General features: G+C 42.6%; 1 protein-coding gene across 8 annotated transcripts in view; it reads right to left on the reverse strand.

The window, feature by feature from the left end:
* Positions 1-12,510, reverse strand: part of CACNA1A (calcium voltage-gated channel subunit alpha1 A) — a 242,651-nt gene that overhangs the window by 190,173 nt on the left and 39,968 nt on the right. For 7 of the 8 annotated variants that reach the window (XM_057540773.1, XM_057540775.1, XM_057540779.1 and 4 more), the window contains exons 2-3: positions 10,075-10,180; positions 7,626-7,765 (exon numbers count right to left, since the gene is read on the reverse strand). In XM_057540773.1, coding sequence (XP_057396756.1) covers positions 7,626-7,765; positions 10,075-10,180 — 246 coding nt within the window. The remainder of the gene's footprint in view (positions 1-7,625; positions 7,766-10,074; positions 10,181-12,510) is intronic. The other variant, XM_057540780.1, reaches the window with a different exon arrangement.

Here is a 12,510-nt window from a genome sequence, read left to right on the forward strand (position 1 = left end):
ACAAATAAGGAGTGGGGCACGTGAAGCATCAACCGCACTCCTCCAAAAGAATCTGTTTTAACTTTCCCTTCAGTTCACCAACTCCCATTTCTGAAGCACCCAGAAAGCTCCAGGGGCTCAGGTCACAGTATCTGCCACATATATTGCCTTCTTTATTCTCTACCACATCTCTAAGAGGTAGACACTCTCATTACTCTCGTTTTCCAGGTGAGAAAACGAAGATTCAGAGAGATTAACTCACATTCTTGAGTTCATCACTGGCAGAGAGTCCCCTGACTTTGAAGCCCAGGTCTTAGCCATCAGTCTATGCCAATCTACCATTTCTGGAAATCTGCCCAATTTTTTTCCTGCCACAATGGAGCCCAAGATGGGGGAGAAAAGGAAGGATCCCCCTGACTTCCCTGAAAAACTTGACTTTAGGGAAATAGGCCTCAAGAAATGGATTCTGGATCCAGATCTACCTGAGTTCAAATCCTGGATCTACTATTTATGAGGTGGGTGACTCTGGGCAAGTTTTTAAAGTTCTCTGAGCCTCAGTTTCTTCATCTGTGAAATGGGGATAATAATGGTACTTAACTCAGAGGGTTGTAAGAATTGACTGAGCATATAAACATGTACAGTATATCATGTTATAACTGCCTTGTAAGCTCTAGTTTGTCAATGTTGCCACTGTTGTTAATAACAGGTATTATGTTCATAAGGATACCGGGGTGGATATAGCTCTTTGCCTGAATTTAAGTTGAGCCCAGGGTTATCCTAGATTTAGGGATGTGTCCTAGCACAGCAGCTGAGATCCTGATCTGCCCTTTACTAACTGCGGGGGACCCTTTGTAAGTAGCTTGATCTCTCTGAGCCCCAGATTCATCTCTAAAAAAAGGCTTATGCAACTGAAATGTGATAATGCACATAAAATTGTTAATATAGTGCTGGCACATAGTAAGTGCTCAATAAATGATAAGAATAACAATCATGGCAGCCAGCATCATTATTATCACTGTCGCTGTTGTTACAAGATGGAGAGGGCTTCCCTGGTGGCGCAGTGGTTGAGAATCTGCCTGCTAATGCAGGGGACACGGGTTCGAGCCCTGGTCTGGGAAGATCCCACATGCCGCGGAGCAGCTGGGCCCGTGAGCCACAATTGTTGAGCCTGCGCGTCTGGAGCCTGTGCCCCGTGACGGGAGGGGCCGCGATAGAGAGAGGCCCGCGCACCGCGATGAAGAGTGGCCCCCGCTTGCCGCAACTGGAGAAAGCCCTCGCACAGAAACGAAGACCCAACACAGCCAAAAATAAATAAATAAATAAATAAATAAATAAGAAAATCCTTTAAAAAAAAAAAAAGATGGAGAAACAAGCTCCTGCTGCTAGGAAGTGAGGTGGTTCCTGATGGAACACGGTTCAGCAAATATCATGACAACCAAATGCTCTGAACAATACAAAGCTCGATGCTCTCTCAACGATAAAACCCTCTGAATGATAAAAAGCATTTGTGCCACAGTGGGGGATCCTTTTGGTACCAAGAGTGACTGATCCTCTGCTTGGGGAGGGGAGGGATGAATGCAAAGAGACATTAAAATAAGAATGCAGCTGGCATTTATATTCATATGGTTCATTGGTCTCATGAGTTAGAATGCTACTTGTGTTTTATTGTTGTTGTTTGGAATGCTGTTTTTATTTGCAGGCAACTCAGAACAGCTGTGTAGGAGGTAAAGGAAAGAGGAGAAGCTGAGGAATGACTACAAGTGCTGTTCAATTAATCAAAAAGGGAAGAGAGAGCGAGTGGTGGGTGACTTTGGCCAAGTCATTTTGACCCTTCTGGTCCTCAGTTTCTTCAACCATCTAAGAAAAAAGGGGGAATTGGAATTACTCTCTGAGGCACCCTATTTCTCTATAAAGGGACCACAGGCTGGGTACTTGAGGGGACAAGAGAAAGAAAGAGAAGGCAAAGTTCTGATGGCAGAACCCAAGGGGTGGCAGTACTTATCTATACCACCCCTATTGCCCCCCAAACTGGGATCCAAGGCTCCCTGACATGAACATACCTTCTGATTCTGGAAGATTCCTAATTATCCATCATCTCGACGTGACCTTGGGCAAATTACTTAGCCTTTCTGCGTCTTAACTCCCTGTGAGTAAAATAAAGGAGTTGGACCTGCCAGAGTCCACTGAGCCCTTACATTCAATGATGCTATGAAAACAAAGCCAACATCCCTTCCCTGATGGTCTCCAAGTACTTGGGTCTTTTCCTCATTTCTGTCCTCAACACAAAACTGCCCAAAACCTGGGGTGGTACATAGGACCTTCCAAAAAGGAACCTTTGTTTTTTACAGTCACAAAATGTCAGGGTAGGTAAAGACCCAGAGCTCATCTGCCCCTTGCCTGCCTTATCTGATGTCAGGGTATCTGTCATAGGCTCCTGGACTGTTTGACTATTTCTATCAATGCAATGGTCCCCATCTCCTTAAACAGCTTAGAAAATTCCCCAGAACACTCTGATTATCAGAAGTGTTACCACCTTCCAGTTTAGCAAGTATTTATTTTACTGAGCACCTACTATATGCCAGGTATGGTGCTAAGCCCATGAATACAAAAAAAATCATCTTCATTCCTACCCTGGTAGTGTTTGCAGTGACTTTTCTTAACACGTACAAGTGTATTATCTGACCTCTTTGATGTTTACATGTATTTGAACATCACAGTAAAAGCACTGTTATCTCAGAAATATAGCCAAGCTTCTGAAATCTTCCTCTTACACATTTTTAGTTTAATGATCAGAACTTCAAATACAAGGGGAGGATGCTTTAAAAGGGGTTGATCAATTACAAAGTTAGAATTTCTCTGGGGCCTTGAGCTACACAGAGCACACAAAAATCCACGGGTAAGATCTTTTCCACCAAATGTCACACAAAAGAAGGCCAAAACCTTGGTAATCCGTGAAAAATGAATAGTGTTTTAATGCTGTCGTTTGCTTCAAAATGTGAGAACACAATGAGTTAATCAGAAAGTGCACATTCAAGTCATCTTTGTCTCAATGTCAAATTAATACACTTGAGTCCCCTCCCCCAGGAACACGAAATTAAGAGTTTACTCCATTTCCCCACCGCTGACATTGAACAGAAGGCTAGGTTTGCAGGGCTTTTATTCTTCTCTCCCTGTTCCTAGCTTATAACCCAACAGGAGACTAAACCGCCCCTTGCAGTTTGAAGTAATAACATTTGAGCTATGTGCCTGATTTGAAGGAGATAGAACCACCAGACAGTAAGGAAGAAAGGTTGATTACTGGAGAAGTAAGAGTAAAGCAAGAGAAAGAAATGTGGGGAAAAATAAAGAAGGAAAGAAGAGGTTAAGAAATGAATAGAATCTACAGTAGTGGCTTCTTGTGGCTTTTGACCCCCTGAGACTCTAATGAAAACTACAGACCAGAAAAATATACAAACACACAATTTTGGCATGCAATTTCAGAGGGTTCACGGATCCCATTACTTCCAACTCTGAAGCTATCTGTCTCAAATGAAGAATTTCTCCTCTAGAGGCCCAGCAGATATCAGGAAACTAGAAAAGAAAAGACCACCTTGTTGTAATCAAGGAGCAGATACAGACATCCAAGTAGCAGACTGACTGACCTATTAAATGGCCGCCTTTCAACTTACTGAGCACTTATTGAGACTTACTATATGCTCAGCAGTATGTGAGCTTTCCTAGGTGTTTCAAGAACCATGTTATAAAAAGCCAGGTTTTCTTTAAAATTTAATTTAATTGTTTTTTATTGGGGTATAGTTGTTTTACAATGTTGTGTTAGTTTCTACTGTACAGCGAAGTGGAGTTCCCTGTGCTATATAGCAGGTTCTCATTAGTTATCTATTTTATACATAGTAGTGTACATATGTCAATCCCAATCTCCCAATTCATCCCACCCCTTCCTTCCCCCCTTGGTGTCCATATGTTTGTTCTCTACATCTGTGTCTCTATTTCTGCCTTGCAGACTGGTTCATCTGTACCATTTTTTCTAGATTCCACATATATGCGTTAATATACCTTATTTGTTTTTCTCTTTCTGACTTACTTTGCATGACAGTCTCTAGGTCCATCCACATGTTTACAAATGACCTAATTTCATTCCTTTTTATGGCTGAGTAATATTCCATTATATATATGTACCACATCTTCTTTATCCATTCGTCTGTCGATGGACATTTAGGTTGCTTCCATGACCTGGCTATTGTAAATAGTGCTGCAATGAACACTGGGGTGCATGTGTCTTTAAAAAACCAGGGGTTTTGGGACTTCCCTGGTGGCACAGTGGTTAAGAATCCGCCTGCCAATGCAAGGGACACAGGTTCGAGCCCCGATCTGGGAGGATCCCACATGCCGCAGAGCAACTAAGCCCGTGCGCCACTACTGAGCCTGTGCTCTAGAACCCACGAGCCACAATTACTGAGCCCGCGTGCCACAGCTACTGAAGCCCACGCGCCTAGAACCCTGTGCTCTGCAACAAGAGAAGCCACCGCAATAAGAAGCCTGTGCACCGCAATGAATAGTCCCTGCTCACCACAACTAGAGAAAGCCCGCGCACAGCAACGAAGACCCAACGCAGCCAAAAATTAATTAATTAAAAAAAAACAAAAAAACAGGTGTTTTTAAGGCTCCTTCCCACCAGCAAGGTCAAGCCAGCTCCTGGCAGCAAAAGTCAGCCCCAGGAAGCATAAATTGGTACAACCACTTTGCAGAGCAATTTGGCAATATCTAGCGAAGCTGGGGATACACACAGTACACAACTCAGCAATTCCACTCCTGGGTATATGCCCTAGAGAAATCCACAGGCAAGATTGAGGAGACAGCTTGGTTCAAAATAGCACAAAACTGGAAACAACCCAAATGGACAAATACATGGTAGACTATTCATACAGAATACCATGCAGCAGTAAAAATGGATGAATGGGAACTATTCTTGTCAATCAGATTGACCTCATGTTGAATGCTAAAGGCAGTTTGTAGAAGAAAACATTTATAGAGAAACTTAAGGCATGCATAACACATATATACTTCTTATATACTTATGTAGTCAAAATGTAAAATAGGTACCATATATGTCTTATATTCTTACATAAAAGTGTAAATACACAAATGGAAATGATAAACACAAAATTCAGGAAAGTGTTTCTGGATGGAGAGAGAAAGGAGTGGGGCCAGGGAAGGGAATGCAGGGACTTACACTGTATTATAAAGGTTTCATTTTTAAAAAAATTGTTATTGGAGTATAGTTGATTTACAATGTTGTGTTAGTTTCAGGTGTACAGCAAAGTGAATCAGCTATACATATACATATATCCACTCTTTTTTAGATTCTTTTCCCATATAGGTCATTACAGAGTATTGAGTAGAGTTCCCTGTGCTATATATAAAGGTTTCATTTTGATGGCAGTTTGCCATCTCACCTCCCTGTCCTCACCTCCTCCACTCTTTCCCTCACCCACTCTGCTCCAGGCATGCTGGCCTCCTCACTGTTCATCAAACACACCAGACACAGTTCAGCCTCAGGGCCTTTGCACTTGCTGTTCTCTCTGCCTGGCACTCTCCTCCTTCAGCCATCCTCATTGGCTTTTTCACTCACCTCCTCTAGGTTTTCGTTCAAATATCACCTTCCCAATGCAAGTCTTCCCTGGCTTCTAGCCCTCCTGCCCATAATACATCCCATCCCTTCTCTGCTTTATTTTTTTCTCTGTAGCCCTCATCAACATCTAACACACTAGATATTTCATTCATGCATGCATTTTGTCTTTCTTCACCACTAGAATGTCAGTTCCACAAGAGGAGGGGCTTTTGTCTGTTTTGTTCACTGCTATGTCCCAGAGCCTGGCACATAGTAGTTGCCCAATAAATACTCATTGAATGAATATTTGCATACACAGGCATTTGTTCTATTATTCTCTACTTATTTTCGAATGTCTGATTATTTTTATTATACATTTTTTAAACAACAACAACAAAGTCAACCGCTGGGCTCTTGCACAGATGAGTTTCCTAGAGAGTGACAAGTGCCCAATGCCATAATATGTCCCAGGAACCTTCCAAGGTCCCAAGCCAAAGAAGTGTGGGCACAGCAAACAGAACTCCCTCAGTAAACACCCAAGCCTGCTAGAGCTAGCCCACAGTGCTCGCAACAGACCACTCAGATCTGAATGCCTCTACTGAAACAGCCCAATATGATACAGCTCCTTTTGTGAGAAGCAACGTTGTTTTGAAACAACAGATATGTTCAAAACTTTAATTGTGAGAGCCCAGCCAACACAGCATGGGTACTAAGACCCATGACATCTGCCAAGAGAGACAGGACCTGGAGCAGCAACAAACCCTAGAGGAGAAATACGATCCCATAGAACAGAACTATGACCCCATGCAAGATAACTGTGAGGAAGGTCTCCCAATGAACAGGGGTCTTGGAAGAGAAGAAACAAACTTAGCTTGGGAGAGAGGAGTGGGTAAGCAAAGGCGCCAGAAATCATCACAAAATGGTAATGTCTATATTGGGACCTGATAAAGGGCTTTGGGGTCTGTGACAAAGATTGGCTTGCTATCCACCAAATCCATTTCCGTTTCCTTCTAAACACAGTCTGATGTTTCCCAGCTTCCCTGCAGCGATGTGTGGGCATGTGACTGAATTTTGGCCAAAGGCATATGAGTGAAAGAGGTAACGTGCAGGGTCTCAGCCAGGCCTATACAACCTCCCAAATATCACCATCCATGCTCATTTCTCTTCCATGGTTTGATGCAGACAAGCAGACCTGATCTGTGGGTCAACAATAAGGAACCACAATGTAGCAAGGGCCCAGGTCCCTCAAATACTGTGTGGAGGAAAGAAGCCTGCCAATAAGGAACAGCTGTTTTGGTCTTTCAATGAGTGAGAAATAGACTGCTGTTGTGTTTAAATCATTACCTAGTTTTGGAATTTTTGTTGTTGTTGTTATAGCAGCTAGCATTACCTTATACAGGATCCTTGGTGGAAAGTGCATACACATTCCCCTTTCAACTATGGTTCATTGTATCAGATCTGAAAACTCCTCAAAACTGCAGTAACTGCACCTTTCTTAGACTGGTTTTCGCCATAATCCCACCTCAATCTCTTGCACCCAGAAGTCCTCAAAAAACATTTACCAACTTAAAATAAAGGCAAGATATCCCCAAGCAAAGCAAAAGAACCACGCATGCCCAACAGTTAAAAACTTGAGTTCTGGAATCACATAATCTCAGGTTCAAATCCCAGCTTCATCACTTACTAGCTGGGTGATCTCAGATAAGGTCCCTCTGTGCTTCAGATTCCTCAATGGTCACATGGGAATATTAATATTTCCTAATTCATTGGGTTGTTGTGAGGATTAAATGAGAGAATGCACATAAAGCACTTTGGAAGCAGTCAATTCTAATAAGCTATTATTCTAATTGTAACAGAAAGCATCCGCTCTGATATGCAGCTGAGATGAGGCCACTAGGGGGGAAGAAGGCACATGCACATTGAAGAAGAACATGGGGGCTCAGCCTTCCCGAACCCAGCCTGGACCACATCAACCCTTAGGTTTCCAAAGTCCTCGTAATTCAAGATAATTCTAAGAAACATAGCACAGGCCACTTACCCTGTTAGCACCACCACGAAGTCCATCACATTCCAACCATTCCTCAAGTAAGAGCCTTTATGGAAGGCAAACCCAAGGGCAATGATTTTAATTCCAGCCTCAAAACAAAAAATTCCAATGAAGTATGGTTCTGTGTCATCCTGGAAGGGAGAAAAGGTAAGGTCAGTGTCTTTGGCTTGGCAGAGGGTGGCATGAACAGGGAACCAGCCCACTCAGGTAAGTGTACCCACTTCCCCTCACCTCTCCTGACCTTCCAGCACTCACCGCCCTCCACCGCATCCTGCCTGGAGTTACCCTGTCCAAAGGCTTTTGCAAGAAAAACAGAAACATGGAGAAGACACCTCCTTCTTTCCTTTTGGCCAACTTTACACACTACTTGGCCAAACAGAATTGTTTGTTTGGATGTGAGCTGTTCAGTAGGGTGGCCACATGTGGCTACTTAAATTTAAATGGATTTAAATGAAATAAAATGAAATATTCAGTTCTGCAGTCACACTAGCCACATTTCCAGCGGCTACCATATTGGACAGTGCAGACGTAGGACATTTCTATCACTGCAGAAAGTTCTACAAGAAAGCACTTGTTTAGAACGTTTACTCGTCACCTATATCATTCAGGCCCTTGTGCTTGGCCCCTGTGCACTGACCTCACCCGCAAATCTGACACTTGCGATGGTTCGAAGCTGGTATGCACCAGTACAGTTGCTCAGGTTGCTAAAATATTGGAATCAACGCTTCTGCACTGGCTCGCAAATGGCCAATGTCCCAACTCCCAGCCCCCTGCCAGACCTCCTGCCAGATCTGGCTTCCAGATGATAGTCTATAGTACTTGGAATTAAGCTATAAGCTCCGCTCCATCAGAGCCCCTACATGGATGTTTCCCCATGTGTTATGGCAAAGTTTCTCAAGCTTCAATCATTTGCATTCTGCTTTCATGAGTCTTTCCATGCCAGCTTACCACCAGTACTACTATTTGTTTACTATTCTTTCAACAGACTCTTTTTACGTAGCTTGATTGTAAGCAAAAACAAACAAAAAAGTCCTGAAATCATAGTTTTTCTGGGCTAGTTATCTATTTTTAGGATACACATTATAATATGTAACTATTAAAATTTAAAAGCCTTGAGATCATTGATGCTTTGTGGATTAGGAATGAGTGGATTCTAACATCTCTCTCTCCCTACACTTGAGTTATGACAGCTGGCTTTGAAATGGTGATGGAGAGGAGAGGGGTCTCCTTCTTGGCACTGTCAGAATGCCAGGAGGGGAACCAGGGGGCTGGGGGATGGCTAGGGGCATCGAGAAAGATCTTAGTACTAGTTTACAGCTCTGCAGAGTTTCACCAAATCATCAGCTGGATTTTGAATGTCCCTCCAGAGCTGATATTCATATATAGGAAACACTGGGGATAGAAGAACGAGCTAAATGACATCCCAAGCAAGCAACCAGGCAAAAGTCAGAATGTGGGACATTCCTTAGAGCAACTGGACTGGTTTCTGCAGAGTCAATGGCAGAAGGGAAAATAACTGCTTTAGATTAAAAGTCTTAAGCAACATAAAATCTAGACCATGTTTGGGTCTTGGTTCAAATGTCCTGTAAAATGCCATTTCTGAAACAATCACGGATATTTGATTAGTGGCTGGGTCTTCGATGATTCCCAGGAACCACTGTTGTGTTGGGTGTAAACATCTCACTGGGGTGATGTAAGAAAGTGCCCATATTTATTTTTTGGCCATGCCGCACGGCTTGCAGGATCTTAGTTCCCCAACCAGGAATTGAACACAGGTCACAGCAGTGAAAGCACCGAGTCTTAACCACTGGACCGCCAGGGAATCCCCAGAAAGTGCCCATGTTTTTAGCAATGCAGACTTAAGTATATGGCAGCGAACTGACATTTTGTCTGGGATTTGCCTTAAAATACTTTGGCCAAGAAAGACAAACCAAGGAAATAAAAAAGGACAGAAAATATGAAATGAGGCAAAATCTTGACAGTTGTTGAATCTGAATGATGGGTTCACGAGGGGTTCACAGTACTGTTCTCTGTGTATTTGTGTATGGTCAACATTTTTCACAAGAATTTTGTTTTGTTTTTATTTATTTTATTTTATTTTATTTATTTATTTATATCTTTATTTTAATTTTTTTGGATGAGCCTTGGGGTGTTCAAGATCTTAGTTCCCCGACCAGGGATTGAACCCGAGCCCTGGCAGTGAAAGCGCTGAGTCCTAACCACTGGACGGCTAGGGAATTCCTAAGAATTTTGGGCAGTGAGGGCATCTCTCTGCCCAGATGACTGTGTTCATGAAATCTACGTGGGCTCCCCAGGTAGAGGGCCCACGATCTGGTTCTTGGTGCCAAGACAGAGAGCCCACTCTGCCCTCGGCTCCCAGGGCCACACCAGTTTGCCACCAAAGCAAAGAAGAGACCTCCCCTAGAGAGACCTCACTCACCAGTCGTTCAGACATCGGGGTCTTGTCGTCATCAGGTAGGTGTTGCTCCAGGGCGAGGACAATGCAGTTTGCTATGATGGTGGCTAAAATCATATATTCAAAGGGAGTATCACAGAATTAAGGAAAATCTTTGCAGCTTTGTTTAGGTTCAAAGCACAGTTGAGTGGAAGGTACAGAGATGTCCCATGTGCCCCTGTCCCCCACATAGGCACAGCCTCCCCCCGTTATCAACATCCCCCACCAGAGTGGCACATTTGTTACAATCGATGAACCTACATTGACACATCATGATCACCCAAAGTCCATAGCTTACATGACGGTTCATTCTTGGTGTTGTACACTCCATGAGCCTGAGCAAACGTTTAATGACATGGATCTACCATTATAGCCTGATACAGAGTAGTTTCACTGCCCTGAAAACGTGGCAGATGACTTTGTAAGGAAAATGTGGATATGCTTCCTCCGTTTCACCTCCAACCTTCATTGGACAAATATTAATTCAGCATCTACTGTGTGTCAGGTCCTGTTCTGGGCACTAGGGACACAGCTGCCCTTGTGGAGGAGAAGTGAGTAAGTGAGACAACCACATTATACAGTACATTAAAAGATGGTGAATGCTATAGACAGAAAAAGCAGGAAAGGAGATCGGTGGTTGCAATTTAAAGTACAGTAATCATACCAAATGTAAAATAGATAGCTAGTGGGAAGCAGCCACATAGCACAGGGAGATCAGCTCAGTGCTTTGTGACCACCTAGAGGGGTGGGATAGGGAGAGTGGGAGAGAGACGCAAGAGGGAGGAGATAATGGGGATATATGTATATGTATAGCTGATTCACTTTGTTATAAAGCAGAAACTAACACACCATTGTAAAGCACTTATACTCCAATAAAGATGTTAAAAAAATTATATTGTAGAGCTAAAAAAAAAGTACAGTAATCAGATCTGATATCAAAAGCATGAGCAACAAAAGAAAAAACAGATAAATTGGACTTGGCCAAAATTTAAAATTCTGTGAGCCAAAGGGCATTGTCAGTAAAGTGAAAAAACAAAAACAAAAGCAAAAAACCAACCAACAGAATGAGAGAAAGTAGTTGCAAATCAGATATCTGGTAAGGGTCTGGTATCAGAATATATAAAGAACACTTACAAATCAACAACAAAACGATAACCCAATTAAATAATAGGCAAAGGGCTTGAAGAGACATTTCTCCAAAGAGGATTAGGAAAATGCAAATCAAAACCACAATGAGATGCCACTTCACATCCACTAGGATGACTATAGAATGAAAAAAACAGAAAACAGTAAGTGTTGGTGAGAATGTGAGAAATTGGAACCACTGTACATTGCTGGTGGGAATGTAAAAACAGTGCTGCCACTGAGGAAAATAGTTTGATGGCTCCTCAGAAAGTTAAAACACAGAATTACCATACGATCCAGCAATTCCACTCCTAGCTATACACCCAAAGAATTGGAAAACTGGTACTCAGATACATGTTCACAGCATCAATATTCACAATAGCCAAAAGGTGGAAAGAGCCCAAATGTCCATCAATGAATGAACAGTTAAACAAAATGTAGTATATCCATAGAATGGAATATTATTCAGCCATAAAAAATGAAGTACTAAAAAAAAAATGAAGTACTAACACATGCTACGACGTGGATGAACCTTGAAAACATTATGCTAAGTCAAGGAAGCCATACACAAAAGACCACATATTGTATGAATTCCATTGATATGAAATGTCCATAACGGGAAAATACACAATCAGAGAGCAGATTGGTGGTTGCCCAGGGCTGGGGGAGGGGAAAACGGTGAGTAGCTGCTTAATGTTTTGGAACTAGATAAAGGTGATAGCTGAACAACCTTCTGAATGTACTGAATGCTACTGAATTAGTCACTTAAAAATGGTTAGTATTGTTCTGTGAATTTCACGTCAATAAAATATGGTGGTCAGGGCAAGTCTCCGAGAAGCAGACCTTTCAAGATCTGAGGGAGGGAAGGGATGGTCGGTCCATATGGCTATTTCCAGATGTACATTCCCTCTTTCTCTAGGCACAAACTCCTCCCTGCATCGTGGGAACCCTCCTCTGGGTTGACGAGGCTACCAGATAGACCCACTGGAGGGTCTGCCCTTGGGGGGGGGGGGTCTGTCCTGCTCACTTCACATTAGGGCCTGATCTGCTGATCAGTCGGTAAACCAGAATATCCCTGTTCCCCTGCCAGATCTGCAGAAGCACCCTCAAGCCTCTAGCCTTAGTAAACAAAGCTGGCAACTTCTTTTCTTTTCTTTTTTGAATTTAATTTTTGATTTTATATTAGAAGAGAACAAAAGAGGAAGAGAAGAAAAATGACCTACAAAAACAAATCCAAAACAATTAACAAAACGGCAGTAAGAATATACATATCAATAATTCCCTTAAATGGAAAGG

Source organism: Balaenoptera acutorostrata, chromosome 2 (genome assembly GCF_949987535.1).
Source record: "Balaenoptera acutorostrata chromosome 2, mBalAcu1.1, whole genome shotgun sequence".
Lineage (NCBI taxonomy): Eukaryota > Metazoa > Chordata > Mammalia > Artiodactyla > Balaenopteridae > Balaenoptera > Balaenoptera acutorostrata.